Source organism: Bos taurus, chromosome 6, assembly GCF_002263795.3.
Source record: "Bos taurus isolate L1 Dominette 01449 registration number 42190680 breed Hereford chromosome 6, ARS-UCD2.0, whole genome shotgun sequence".
Lineage (NCBI taxonomy): Eukaryota > Metazoa > Chordata > Mammalia > Artiodactyla > Bovidae > Bos > Bos taurus.
This window is the reverse complement of record NC_037333.1, coordinates 58569494-58581657: the sequence shown is the minus strand read 5'-3', so window position 1 is coordinate 58581657 and position 12164 is coordinate 58569494. Positions and strand designations below refer to the sequence as shown.

General features: G+C 35.2%; 1 protein-coding gene across 2 annotated transcripts; it reads right to left on the bottom strand.

The window, feature by feature from the left end:
• Positions 1 to 230: 230 nt before the first annotated feature.
• Positions 231 to 12114, bottom strand: LIAS (lipoic acid synthetase). 2 transcript variants are annotated; one of them, NM_001017944.1, is made up of 11 exons: positions 11970 to 12065; positions 10664 to 10836; positions 9659 to 9752; positions 8960 to 9040; positions 7090 to 7246; positions 6949 to 7006; positions 5539 to 5667; positions 3728 to 3873; positions 3008 to 3078; positions 2273 to 2384; positions 231 to 562 (listed from the first exon to the last, which is right to left on the bottom strand). In NM_001017944.1, exons 1-11 carry the CDS (start codon positions 12012 to 12014, stop codon positions 510 to 512), a joined length of 1119 nt encoding a protein of 372 aa, NP_001017944.1. In that variant the 5' UTR covers positions 12015 to 12065; the 3' UTR covers positions 231 to 509. The 2 variants fall into 2 exon arrangements, with proteins under 2 accessions (NP_001017944.1, XP_059743528.1); XM_059887545.1 differs by lacking the exons at positions 6949 to 7006; positions 7090 to 7246; positions 9659 to 9752 and having other exon boundaries at positions 11970 to 12114.
• Positions 12115 to 12164: the final 50 nt, after the last annotated feature.

The window sequence follows — 12164 nt, the reverse complement described above, 5'->3', positions numbered from 1 at the left end:
CATCATGGTCTTGGTTTCATAGAAGTCCTAAACAAGTAATCAATGTAGAATTATGTTGTAGGTCTAAAACAGTTGTTATCTATATGAAGGGTCTACACTGAAATTCTTAAGCCTTTCTAAATTATTCCAGTAATGTTTTTGCTAAACGGACATAATCTCAAGTCTATACTGTTTCATCACAGTGTCATTTTCCAGAAATGAAAGGTGACAATGATGTATAGAGGCTCAAAGATTTTCTAAGTTTTTAATGTATTATTTAAATTAATGATAAACTCTTACAAAGACATTTTATGATTATAACATAACAAGCAATTGTTTACTGGGACAAACAAGATATGCTAAAAGACTAATGCATTATTATAGTTAAATATGCATATCTTATTGACATTTTTCTTAAAACAAAAAAATTAGGATATATGCACTGAATTCTAGGCATTATACCATCACTTCTGTTAACAACTGGAGTGAAACTTCCAAAATTATCATGATCTTGAATGTCTCGTTAAATGTTACAGGGCTTTTGTTTTTCTTTTAGCCACTAGATTTTTCAGGAAAAATTCACCTATTTAGGAAAAATAAAAAAATATATTAGTATCAATTTTAGGTATAGATTTCAGAATAATTATACTTCTGTGTTTCCCTTTAAAGAAGACTTCTGTATTTATTGGTGTTTCCTTCTCAATTCTCAATGTCAAGTTTCTAACCCCACAGATCCCACACATCTTTGGCTCTTTCCTCAACCATGACGATCATTATCCTTAAAAGACTTTTTCTATCACTACAATTTCTACCATTTTTATTTTGAGTAACTCAACATATTATAAAGGGTGACCCTATCGTATCTAAGGTGCACTTATTCTACTTTATGTGCATTTATTCTACTTTATGTGCAGTAGCTATTCCTCATCACTGATAAAGTATTGCTGTTGGTTGGCACGGTTATTTCAGAGAGCAATTCAGCTACATTATTAGCCTAGATTTGATATTTATAAAATGGAGACCTTGCTGCAGTTGAGCAAATTCATTTGATGGAATCTCTTTAACTTATTCCCCTCTAGGGCAGCAAGAGCTCTTCACTTATAATGGGCTTGCATTCTCTCCACACTCTAAGATGTGCCTGTGCACTAAATTAGCTAGTTAGAGGAGGGCACTTTCACTTTTCAGGTCTTAAGGTTCCACTTAGTCTCTGGCTGTTACACCACAGCTCAGTGCTTAACGCCAGAGCTCAGTACTCCAGGCCCAACATTATGAGGAGTCTGATGAACTTCTCTGTCATCTTAATGTTATTGTTTAGTCACTTAGTTGTGTCTGATTCTTTTGTGACCCCATGGACTGTAGCCCAGCAGACTCCTCTGTCTATGGGATTTCCTAGGCAAGAACACTGGAGTGGGCTGCCATTTCCTTCTCCAGGGGATCTTCTGAGTAGAATGCAACGACTGTGATGTGTACATAATCACCAAGAATCCCAAGGCTCATAACCTAGCCAAGTAATGGACAGAATAATCCCTGCTGTCCCATGCTTTATCTAAATCTGATAAGAACCTAACCATATTATCATCTGATAATATCCAAATCCATCTGAATCTAAGGCTTTGTTCTTTTACTGGTAATTTTAAAGAAATTTAAAAGTTTATAATTCACTTACTTGTAAAAGTGAGAAATTTGCCTTACCAAAAAACAAAACAAAATAAAAAACCAACAAAAACTCCTTTCAAATGATATTATTCTACTTTAACCACCCTGGAAGTTGCTGTTGGTCCTATTCTTTATATATATTTTTAGCTTCCCAGCAGCACTGCTTGAAGAAGAATAAATCATTTATAATTATTGATTTCCAAAGTTCCCACAGTCTGTCAATCAGGTCAAATTCTTGGGTTTTATAACCAAGATAAGCTGTTGCTACTTCATTAAAAAAGTCTTCAATTTCTTTACAGAACACACTGAATATTACACCTAAACATTAATTTTTACAATCAGAATGCCTAATTTAAACATATCTAGGATTAGACTTCAACATTTAACAGTCATTAAAAAGATCTTTAATAGTATAACACAGTTTGGGTATACCCAAAAAATAACTATTTTGTTTATTCTTGTAATGGCCATTACCACATGACTTTCTCTCTTAAAAAGGCTTTTATTTTCATAAGTCAGCTCAAGCTATTTATCAAAATAAGAGCTGAAATTACAAAGGTAAAAAATCGTATTATAGCTAGTAAAATTACATTAAAATTCTGGACTAAACAGAAGCATGCCCTCCCATTTAACTTACCTGCTTTGTATGAAGAACGCACCAGGGGGCCACTTGCAGTATAATGAAATCCAAGTTCATTTCCTACTTTTTCCCAGTATTTGAACTTTTCAGGAGTAATGTATTCTTCAACCTAGATTTAAAGAATTAATTCTAGATTCTAGAATTTTCCGAAATCATTTTAGTTCTATATGAAAATCTACTTGTTGGCTACTTGGTCAGAACATGATGGTAGTGAATTACAGCGAAGGGAAAACATCAATTTTGTATTACACTAGCTATTCCAAAAGTGAAAGGATCAGTCACGCCTATAAGATTCCTAAGGATAAGATTGTGTTACTTATCTTGTATCTGCTGCTCAGCACTGTGTCTGGCACACGGTTACTACTCAAGAAAAGTTTTCTGAATGAATGAATAAATGTCTGATATAGAAATAGGGAGACTGGCTTTTCTTTCTTTCTTCACCTCTGGCTCTCATATAATTCTAAAACAAATCACAAGATTGGTAGGAGTGATACGAATGTACTTCCCAACTTAAAAGTTTTTTTCCTATAGGTCATTTTAGTAAGACAATATTGAGGGCAGCAAATAAGTGCCAGCATAGCCGCTTTATGCAGATAATAAAATGGAACTGGAACTCAGAAATATACATGGAACATTACACTAAAAAGCCAGCAGCTTCTGAATTCTACCTATAGAAAATAAAGATGTAATGCAAACCACCAAGAAACATTTGGCGACTTATGGTAGTTGTACCTTAAGGTGGCGCTTTGTTGGCTGCATATATTGTCCTAAAGTCAAACAGTCCACATCTGCCTCACGAAGTGCTACAGAAAAAGAAGCACACATTATATGAGCAGATTTTTTAAAGTGCTATCTGTATGCATTGCTGTAAAAAGTAGCTTTTAATTATCATTTGAATTTATTACTCTTTGAACCAATAGATAACTGCAAGTTGGCCAAGGACCTTCAGGTAAAAGAAAAGCTTTTATATTTTAAAATTTAAGAAGCTCAAGAATTGCAAAGTAAACAGACTTAATAGACTAAAAGTCAAAAGCGCACCACGTTATGTAACAATGCTATAAGTAAGCACTTTCTCAAAGGCCTGGATTCATCTTAGTCATCTTTGAGTCGTCAGTGGTTGACAGAGCTCCTGGTACCTGGCTGGCACTCAAAAATTGTCTTGACTGGACAAGAAAAGCAGACAAAAACCATGTTTTTAGTTGATGAAAGGGTAAGGAATAAAATGGGATGCAAATTCCATATTCTAAGCATCCTGTACATCATTCCATAAAGTTTTAAGAACACATTCTTCCTTTCCTTTCTATGCTGCTGTTTATAACCATATCCTGAATTTTTGTTCTCACTAGCACTTTCACTGAGACTATGGAGAAAGCATACCAGGTTTTCCAAAGTGGGACTCCTGCTATCACTCAAGTTAAATGGAAAAGAGTTTTCATTTTTAAATTTCTTTACCTTTCATCGTGGCATATACTTGCTCATCATTCTCACCTAAACCCAACATAATAGATGTTTTAGAAATAACATCAGGTCGAACCTCCTTGGCATGTTTTAGTACACGTAGAGACTGGTCAAAATTGGCCCGGGGATCACGAACTTTCCTTGAAAACAGCAGAGCTGTTGTCAGCAAGAATAACCACAAGCTCAACTAAGTACATAATTATACAAGCAACCTGAAAGACCAGGAAGGTACATTCTGGACATCACGCTGCATCATATGGTTCAATGGTAGCATTTGTGCACAAACGTCTAACTGTTACTTTGAGAAAGAAAATAAGCCTTCACTAGGCCCCCAGTTCTGTTGACTTTTCAGGCCTTTCAAGCCTGGGGCACAGAAAATGAGAACAGAAGTAATGAATGAAGTAATTCAGTTTATGAATTACTCATTGAGAAACTAGGATTCTGAAGCCGGAGAATGAGTGATTATAAGGGTAATTGAGAGAAGGGGGAAAACATGGAAGAAAATTTCGATACTGAACAAAGAAAAAACTGTTTAACCTGAACCATTTAAGAGGATTGAAACTTTTATGTTCATTTCTTTTCTAAAGACTAAGCTGCCCTCTGCTGGTAAGGATACAGCATTGACATTTCTTAGGTTAAAAAAAAATGCATGATTCTGGAATTTTCACTGGAAAGGATAATGTTTTTTAAATGAAAACAGAGAAACTGGCACCCACTGGTGGTGGGATCATAAGATATGACAAGGCTGGAACAGACTGTGTGCTTGACTTCAACAGGGAACAAACCACCAAGTTTTAAATGGATAAAGGCCCAAAGGACACAGTTGCTGACGTTAAATTGCATTCATTTGAACTCTAACGTACCTTTCTTCTGTGTAACTGATCTGTTGTTATGGTTGCTATTTTTAATCAGAGACCAGTTCACACAGGAGGAGAGGGAACAAATTTATGAATTTAAAAGTAACCACAATACTGATAATAAGGAAAATACTTTTTGAAAGTATTTCTCCACTGAATTTAAATTATGCTCCCTAATAAGTTATGATTTAGCAGAAATTCTGGCTATTGTTTATCATACTTCTTTCTGTGATACAGAATAACGTGTAGAACCTAATAAAATCACTAACAAATGCTTTACTAAACTAATGAAAATGAATGTATAATCTTGCCTGAAATTTTTTATTTTTCTGAAATATGAATAGTTATTGATACAGAATAACAATGTGTAATTATTCCTAACTACTAAAATTACAAGGAAGAGTAAGAAAGCACAGTACCTACTTTTTTTAAAAGAGATTTAAAATACATCTGAATGATACCATTTTTTTCTTCAGCATCATTTACTGCATATATTATTGTCAAATGCATTGTTATATGTCCTTTTTTAGAACTACAATCAATTGCTCTTTTGTAATATTTTTCTTTTTGAAAATTGTTCTTTGGGGAAAAAATCCCAGCTCATCAGCACTTGCAATACTTTACCAAAAAAAGGAAAGCAAAAAAGATGCTAGTTATGTTTGTATGCGTATACCAAAACATATACACACATGTATAAATATGTAAGTATACAGACACTGAGATGTAAGTAATTGATATTACCAGGTGGAAATACGGATGATGTTTATACTCTTTTTGTTGTCTATATTTTCTAATTTTTCTATACTAGACATATATATTTTTTTTTAAAATGCATTTTTGTTTTAAAAAGAGAGTTCACTTTATAGAATTACAACATTCTCCCCTGAAAAAAAGTATAGCAGATTTGACCCTCCAAACTTCCCAACATTACTCAACACGCGAAATCACCTCTGTAATTCTGGAACTGTTTCTACATTATGTGCATATACATCTAATCCTGACAGGGCAACTTTTTCTATTGCTTTAAGATCTCCTCGGAAATCAGGGGTGAGACATTCCACAAGAATTTTTGGATTCCTATAGTGAAAAAGAGATAGGTATCAATCACAGTGAGGAAAAGAATTGACAAAACTTGCTCAAAACAGAAATCATCAGTATGCATTCAGTATCAGTTTCAACACAGTAAGCTTCAGAATCTTGCCAAGAACAGCACGAGCAGACAAGTGCTTATATATGAACTGCTAAATGAAAACGGTGACAACCTAGAACATCAGATAACATGTACACTGTGGTTAAAACACATCTGCTTGCAAACAATGATGAGAATACATTTTGGGATTACAAAAACTTTCAAACTTTATTAAAAGTTGTTTGAAGAAATTAAAATATAAAGTATTAAATATAAAATAACTTAAATTTTTAAGAAAGTAAATTGGGATACCTCTTATGTGAATATAATTGCCTTAATTTTGATTTCTTTTAAAATTCATGAATAATGTCCCCCTCCCTTCCTCTAGGTAAAATATTTCACAAGTGCTCTGGGCTTTAAAACCTATCTTCTGAGTTGCTGAGTCATGAGCTTTGCTTAAATGAAATACAAGCCAAACATTAATCTTTCTATTTATACTATGCATTCAAGCATTAAAGTATGAACTAGGTAATAGAGCTGTTCCCTTTGACAAGCAGTAGAAATGACTGAGAAACTAATAAACTTTTTCACAAACCAAACTGAGACTTTTTTTTTTTGGAGTTGTTTTATGAGAGAACAGATGTAGAAAGCACCACATCACACCCTCTCATGGATTCAAGAGATGTTGAAAGAACACATCCTATAACTCACTGTTTCATTGCAAGGAGGGACCCACTGGTAGTTTGTGAAATCAATTTTATGGGTGGAACAGCCAAACTTTTTTGAAATGAACTATTAAAAAAAACAAATAGAAAATATTGGGGGAATCAGGGCAAAAACATTTACTGAGTGTGCTAGGTGCCAGACTAGTTCTGAGCTATAGGAAATAAGCATAAACTCCTTTTTAAAGGCTTTTAAAATAAAATTTACATATTAATAAAATGTGAATTATGGGAAAATCTCCAGGGCATGTCATCATACAATTTATGATTATATATTTTAACAATGTGGGCGTTTATCTCATCCTAACTTCTCCTAGATGATGATTTATTCAGTTCAGTCCTGGGAAGACTTTAATTTCCAGCAGATTATAAAATGGATTTATAACCCCCTGCAAAAGGTTAGTAACCACTGCTTTAAGTTAACCTTAAAAAAACCTTAAATAAACTGAATTTAATATGGATCAACAAAAGTCCCTAAATTACACAAGCAAATGCAAAAACAAGTACCTTTCCTTTAAGTAAGATACAGTCTTTGCAAAGTGCTCAGCTCCTCCATCAGGCATATCTGGAATCAAGAGAATCCACTGCTTAAGATGACGTCACAGCTTAATAAGTCAATTTAAGAAGAGGTAATGATATCGTACTAACCATCTCGATCCACAGATGTCAGGACAACATAATCCAGACCCCACTCTGCAATTGCCTTTGCAGTATTGTAGGGCTCATTGGCATCCAGTGGAGGTGGATTTCTTGCAGTCTTAACAGAACAAAATCTACAACCTCTTGTACATGTGTCACCCATCAACTAGAATAGAGATGTTACAGTTTAAATCAAATAAACAAATGACTTTGAAGAATATAATCGTAAGGGAATAAAACTGCAAGGAATGAACAAATTTTGACCCTGTTTATATGAAATTTTAAACATTCAAAGCTAAACAATATAGTTAAGGAATACAAACATATATGGTGAAACAAGAAAGAAAAGGAACAATAAACTTAGAATAAGGAGTAGTGTTAAAGGAAAAAAAAAGGGGATGGGATCAAGAAGGGATGAAAAACTAATGTTCTGTTCTCAAACTGGAGGTATCAGGGTATCTGTGTATTGGTAGTCTTTATAACTTACACATAGGTTATAAAAATTCTTTTATATCTATTTAATTTTAACAAAAATGATGTTAAAAGAAACAAAATATTCAATTAACCTATCAATATGCAGATCTCTGTGGAAGTTAAACAGAAGGCATAGCTCCTTCTTGTTAAACAGATTAAAGAGAAAAACACATAAAAAGTTAGTAACGGGATTCCCTGCTGTTTCTCCAGGACACTGCTTCTGCTGCCATGGGTTACTACCATGCTCTACCCCTTGCCAAGCACAGCCACTGCAGATGTTTTGGAGCCACTGGAGTTTCAAAGCCCTATGGTAGGGGTTTTGATTTGAGGCAGAAAGCAATTCTTTCCCTTTATGTTTAACTCACTCAGAAAGAACTCACTGCAATGGTAATTAGGCCCATCATCTCACAGAATGTTACTGAAACAATGAAACCTCCCAGGAGTCACTATGCACCAATAGTGATCATGGAGAGCAGGCAAGGGATAAAACCAGAGATTTCCATCAGGGAGTATTCAGAATAACTCCTTCCTTCAAAAAGTGATGCTGCATAACTTAGAAAAGCTCTCTGGCTGGCTCTGTATTATTCTAGAAGGAGCTCTATCTCACACGAATCTCCAGTTTCTCATGTAAATAGTCTCTTGCTGGTATAACTCATTTATAAGACATTCCTCAGACAAGTATAACTTTAAGCTAGACATAATTTAGATTTAACCCAATATTTCAATCTCTTTGTATGAATAAATATGGTAGACTGCATTGTTAATTCCATTCCTTACTCCATGATATTAAGACCGTACATTTTACCCATTGCCATGTAACTTGCAGAGCCCACCTTCTGAGGGAGGAACTTAGGCCTCTACTCCCATTGACGTCTGGCTTGGCCATGTGACTTATTTTGGCCAACAGAATGACAGCAGGCATGACCAAGCATAAGCCTCAAATGTGCATGGATGCTTGGCTTGCCCTCTTGTGGTCCTTCCATCCTCTGTGATAAAAATGTCCTTGGCAAGCAGCTGGTCCAAGAATAAAGCTCTGCAGAGGAGATCTGAGCCCAGCCTACTTCCTGGAGTCCAGTTTAGCACATTCAAGATCAGATGATCATGGGCTAACTGAAAGGCCCATCAGAGGGAAATATAAATTAATAGAAGAGGTAGTTCAAGGTAGCACATAATTATTATATTCTATCAGGTAGATGGAAGAATCAATAACAGACTTATTCAGAGAAAGGTGAGATGGTAACAAGCTAGATCATTCCATCAAGTTTCCCCCCTACCACAAACTCATATGTAGCAAAAAATATCATCATATTTTTTGAGACGCAAAATGAACATTTGTAGGAAAAAGACATAAAACATTTCCTTTCGGTTTCTCAACTAAAACTCTGGAATTTGAGGGTGGCTTTACCATGATTGTGGCTGTGGCGGTAGCATATTCTCCACCTCCCCAACACTCTCCAATATTGGGACATCGAGCTTCCTCACACACCTATAAGCAAAAGGGAACTGAATACAATCAGGTTGAAAATATTTACCAATTGAGCAAATAAGTCATCAGGCATTTTATACTATCCATTCTTTATATAGTATGTTAAGAAATTCACTATTTGGAAATCCCGTTAAACTGCCAAACCACGCAGATATTAGGATTCTATTTTTAAATTAAAAACTATGAATGTATATGTTGCATATGTACAAATAAAAAAGTCTGCAAGGGTGTATGTTGAATAGTTAAAGTGGTATAACAAACATTTGAGATTTCATATAGTATGTTTCATATTTAATATATCCTTTCCAACAAGCATGTACTTAATTTGTAATACAAAACAAACAAAAATTCTCATTCCCTAAATGGCAGAAAAAATTTTTTTGGTTTGTACTATTAAATAAGTGGCTAAGAAATACAATTACTTTTTGCTTCTTTTGCAGGGAAAATAACTTTTAAATCTATTTCCATTACTGAGAGTAATGTGAAAACGCCTTTATTTACTTTCCTTGCTATTTTCAATATGTATTTTATTAATTTTCAAGTTATATATGCATAGAAAAATTATATCTTCTGGTAATGAGGGATACTTAACCCTTAACAGTAAGTAAGAAAACTTACTGTGTGAAGATTTAAATTCCGCAAAGTGTTTTTCAGTTTATTATAATTTTTCCCCATAGGAATCTCTGTTTTTAGCCATGGAGGTAGTCTTAACCTGCAGAAAGCCAAAATAACTATACGTTAACAAATATGTTCCTAAATAAGCACACAGCTTTGAAGTTACTTTGCTCTATTATGATGACCAATTGGGAATTTTCCCCCTGTAATCCTGGAATGATTCTTTTAATTTCTGCCATAGGAGATAACAGAATCAAACTTAGATTTGCTCAAACCACTTTAGAAAACACTCATAACTGTGCCTATCAGGGCACTTTGCTCATGTCTTTGTTTTGCAAAGGCACAGAGGAATACCATCTTTTTTTTAAAAAAAAGAGCTTTTGAAACATCTCATTCCCTAATGAATAATACTGACAAAAAGTTCTGTATTTGTTCAGATTAAGAAGAGACCCCACAAGTGAAATTTCTGCTCTTCGATTTTGATAGGTGTTAAATGGAAAAAAATCTAAAATTTGGAGTAAAGACTACATATCCTCAGGTTTCCCTTGACTTCCACCCACTTGTAGTCTAGAAGTTGCTGGGTAAAGTATTTCCCAAAACAATCGGTGCTCTGCACTAAATTCTCTTACCATTCTTTTAAACTAAGGCATGCTATCCTTGCTAGGAGAAACAAGTTAGATCATCAGCACCCAGTAACAATGAAAACCTTATCGAAGTGTAACAGACTAATATCAAGGTGATAATCTTTGCTCTCTGAAGACACTTGTTGCTGGACGGACAAAGGGAGATGGTGGTGTAGGATGGATAAGTCCTAGCAAGGCTGTCAGAGGACAGAGAGAAAAGAAAATTTCACCTATTTGCCTATTCTATGTTAGTTATCAGTTCTTTTAATGATTTTTAGCTAAATTTAACAAGCTGATTAAAAATGTATTTCAGGGTTTGGTTATATCTGAAAATGATGCACTATGAAGAAATGGGATGTTAAAATTACCCCAAATTTTCAATTACCTTTCTCCTTTCTGGCGTTTTAAATTTCCTTTATATTCATCCCAGGTACTCTTGTCAGCCAGATTACCAGATATAAATTCTTGAAGGTCTGGTCCACTCTGTAAAAATTCCTTTTTTTCATCTGGCAGGAAACTTACTTCTCTGACAGGGCTGAATACATATCTTCCAAATACCTAAACAAAGGGTTCATTATGACATTTATTTAGTTTGCTGTTGTCACTAAGTCATGTCTGACTCTTTTGCAACCCCATGGACTATAGCCACCAGGCTCCTCTGTCCATGGGATTTCCCAGGCAAAAATTTATTTAGAAGAGTTAGTAATAACTTAGTTTTAACCTATTTACATAGCTAAAAGGAAGAGTAGCCAGAGACCTGATTCAGAAATTAAAATGTTAAACTATTTACAAGCTCTGTGTTGAAGCTTAGAATCTAAGGTTAAGGAGGACCCAAAGGGAACAAAACAAAGCTAAAGAAGAATAGGAATTAACTATTTCTGTCTAGATTTAAAATAGATTTGGAAACTTCTGGAACTGGCTAACAAAACATGCCACATTTTATCCGTATCAGGACTAAAAGTCTGTCTTTCAAGTTTAAACTGCAATAACAGGAGAAGATGCTACAGATTTGAATTTTCTATTCCTGACGAGTCAAGGACGTTTAAGTAAAATCTGAAGTAAATTATCTCTGCCTTGGGCTTTGGATAAACACATGTGTTAAAACTTAGAGGTTTAAGGTTTAACCCAGCTGATTTCAGAGAACTTGAAGTAGGGAAACCAAACTTACTACTCCAATTTTCTACGTTACATTCTGTGTTTGATCAAAGAAGTCACTCAATATATATTTGTTGACCAAAACAAGCCGTCAGCTTCTGGATCTGAACACACACATGGACAAGACAGCCAAAATACCATAAAACTCAAAGAGTAAAAAAAAAAAAAAAAAAAAGTGTGCCTATTAAGATGCTGCACAATTGCTACTGTTCTCGCCCAGGTCTTCCGCTCAAGCTTACAGCACATATTTGGGTTCTAATTGCCCAAACCGGTGTCTAGTACAAATCACTGATATGCAAGGGGAAAAAAAAAAAAAAGACACCTCTCAGCGTCAGCCAGAGATACCTACAAACAAATCACTACCAGAGACTTAACTTCGCGGGGGTGTCTGAAGAATTAGACGATACCACACGAAAAATGTTTAGAACAAAACCTGGCTAGAAGTAAACATTCAATAAATGCTGGCATTATTGGACGCTCTAAAAGGATGGGAGCCCTCTACCCTACGCCCGCACCCTGCTTCCCCAGCCGCTCACCCGGGGGCCCACGGTGCGGACCGCGCCCCCGCAGCGTAGAGACATCTCGCTGTTTTTTTCCTAGCAAGGACGAATAATCAGTAATTCCCGGGAAAAGAGAAAAGGACAGACTGTCGCCAGATTTATGACAAGCTGAACCACCCTGACCCGGAGGAACTCGCGCAGCTCCGCGATTGGCTGCTTTAGTCTGGCGGC

Coding starts and splice junctions, on each gene's coding strand:
- LIAS (NM_001017944.1), bottom strand. CDS start 12,014: ATGTCTCTACGCTGCGGGGGCGCGGTCCGCACCGTGGGCCCCCGG. Junction 9,041..9,658: donor GGAATTTAAATCTTCACACA/GTAAGTTTTCTT, acceptor TTTTGCTTATAG/GTGTGTGAGGAAGCTCGATG. Junction 7,007..7,089: donor GACATCTGTGGATCGAGATG/GTTAGTACGATA, acceptor TCTTGATTCCAG/ATATGCCTGATGGAGGAGCT.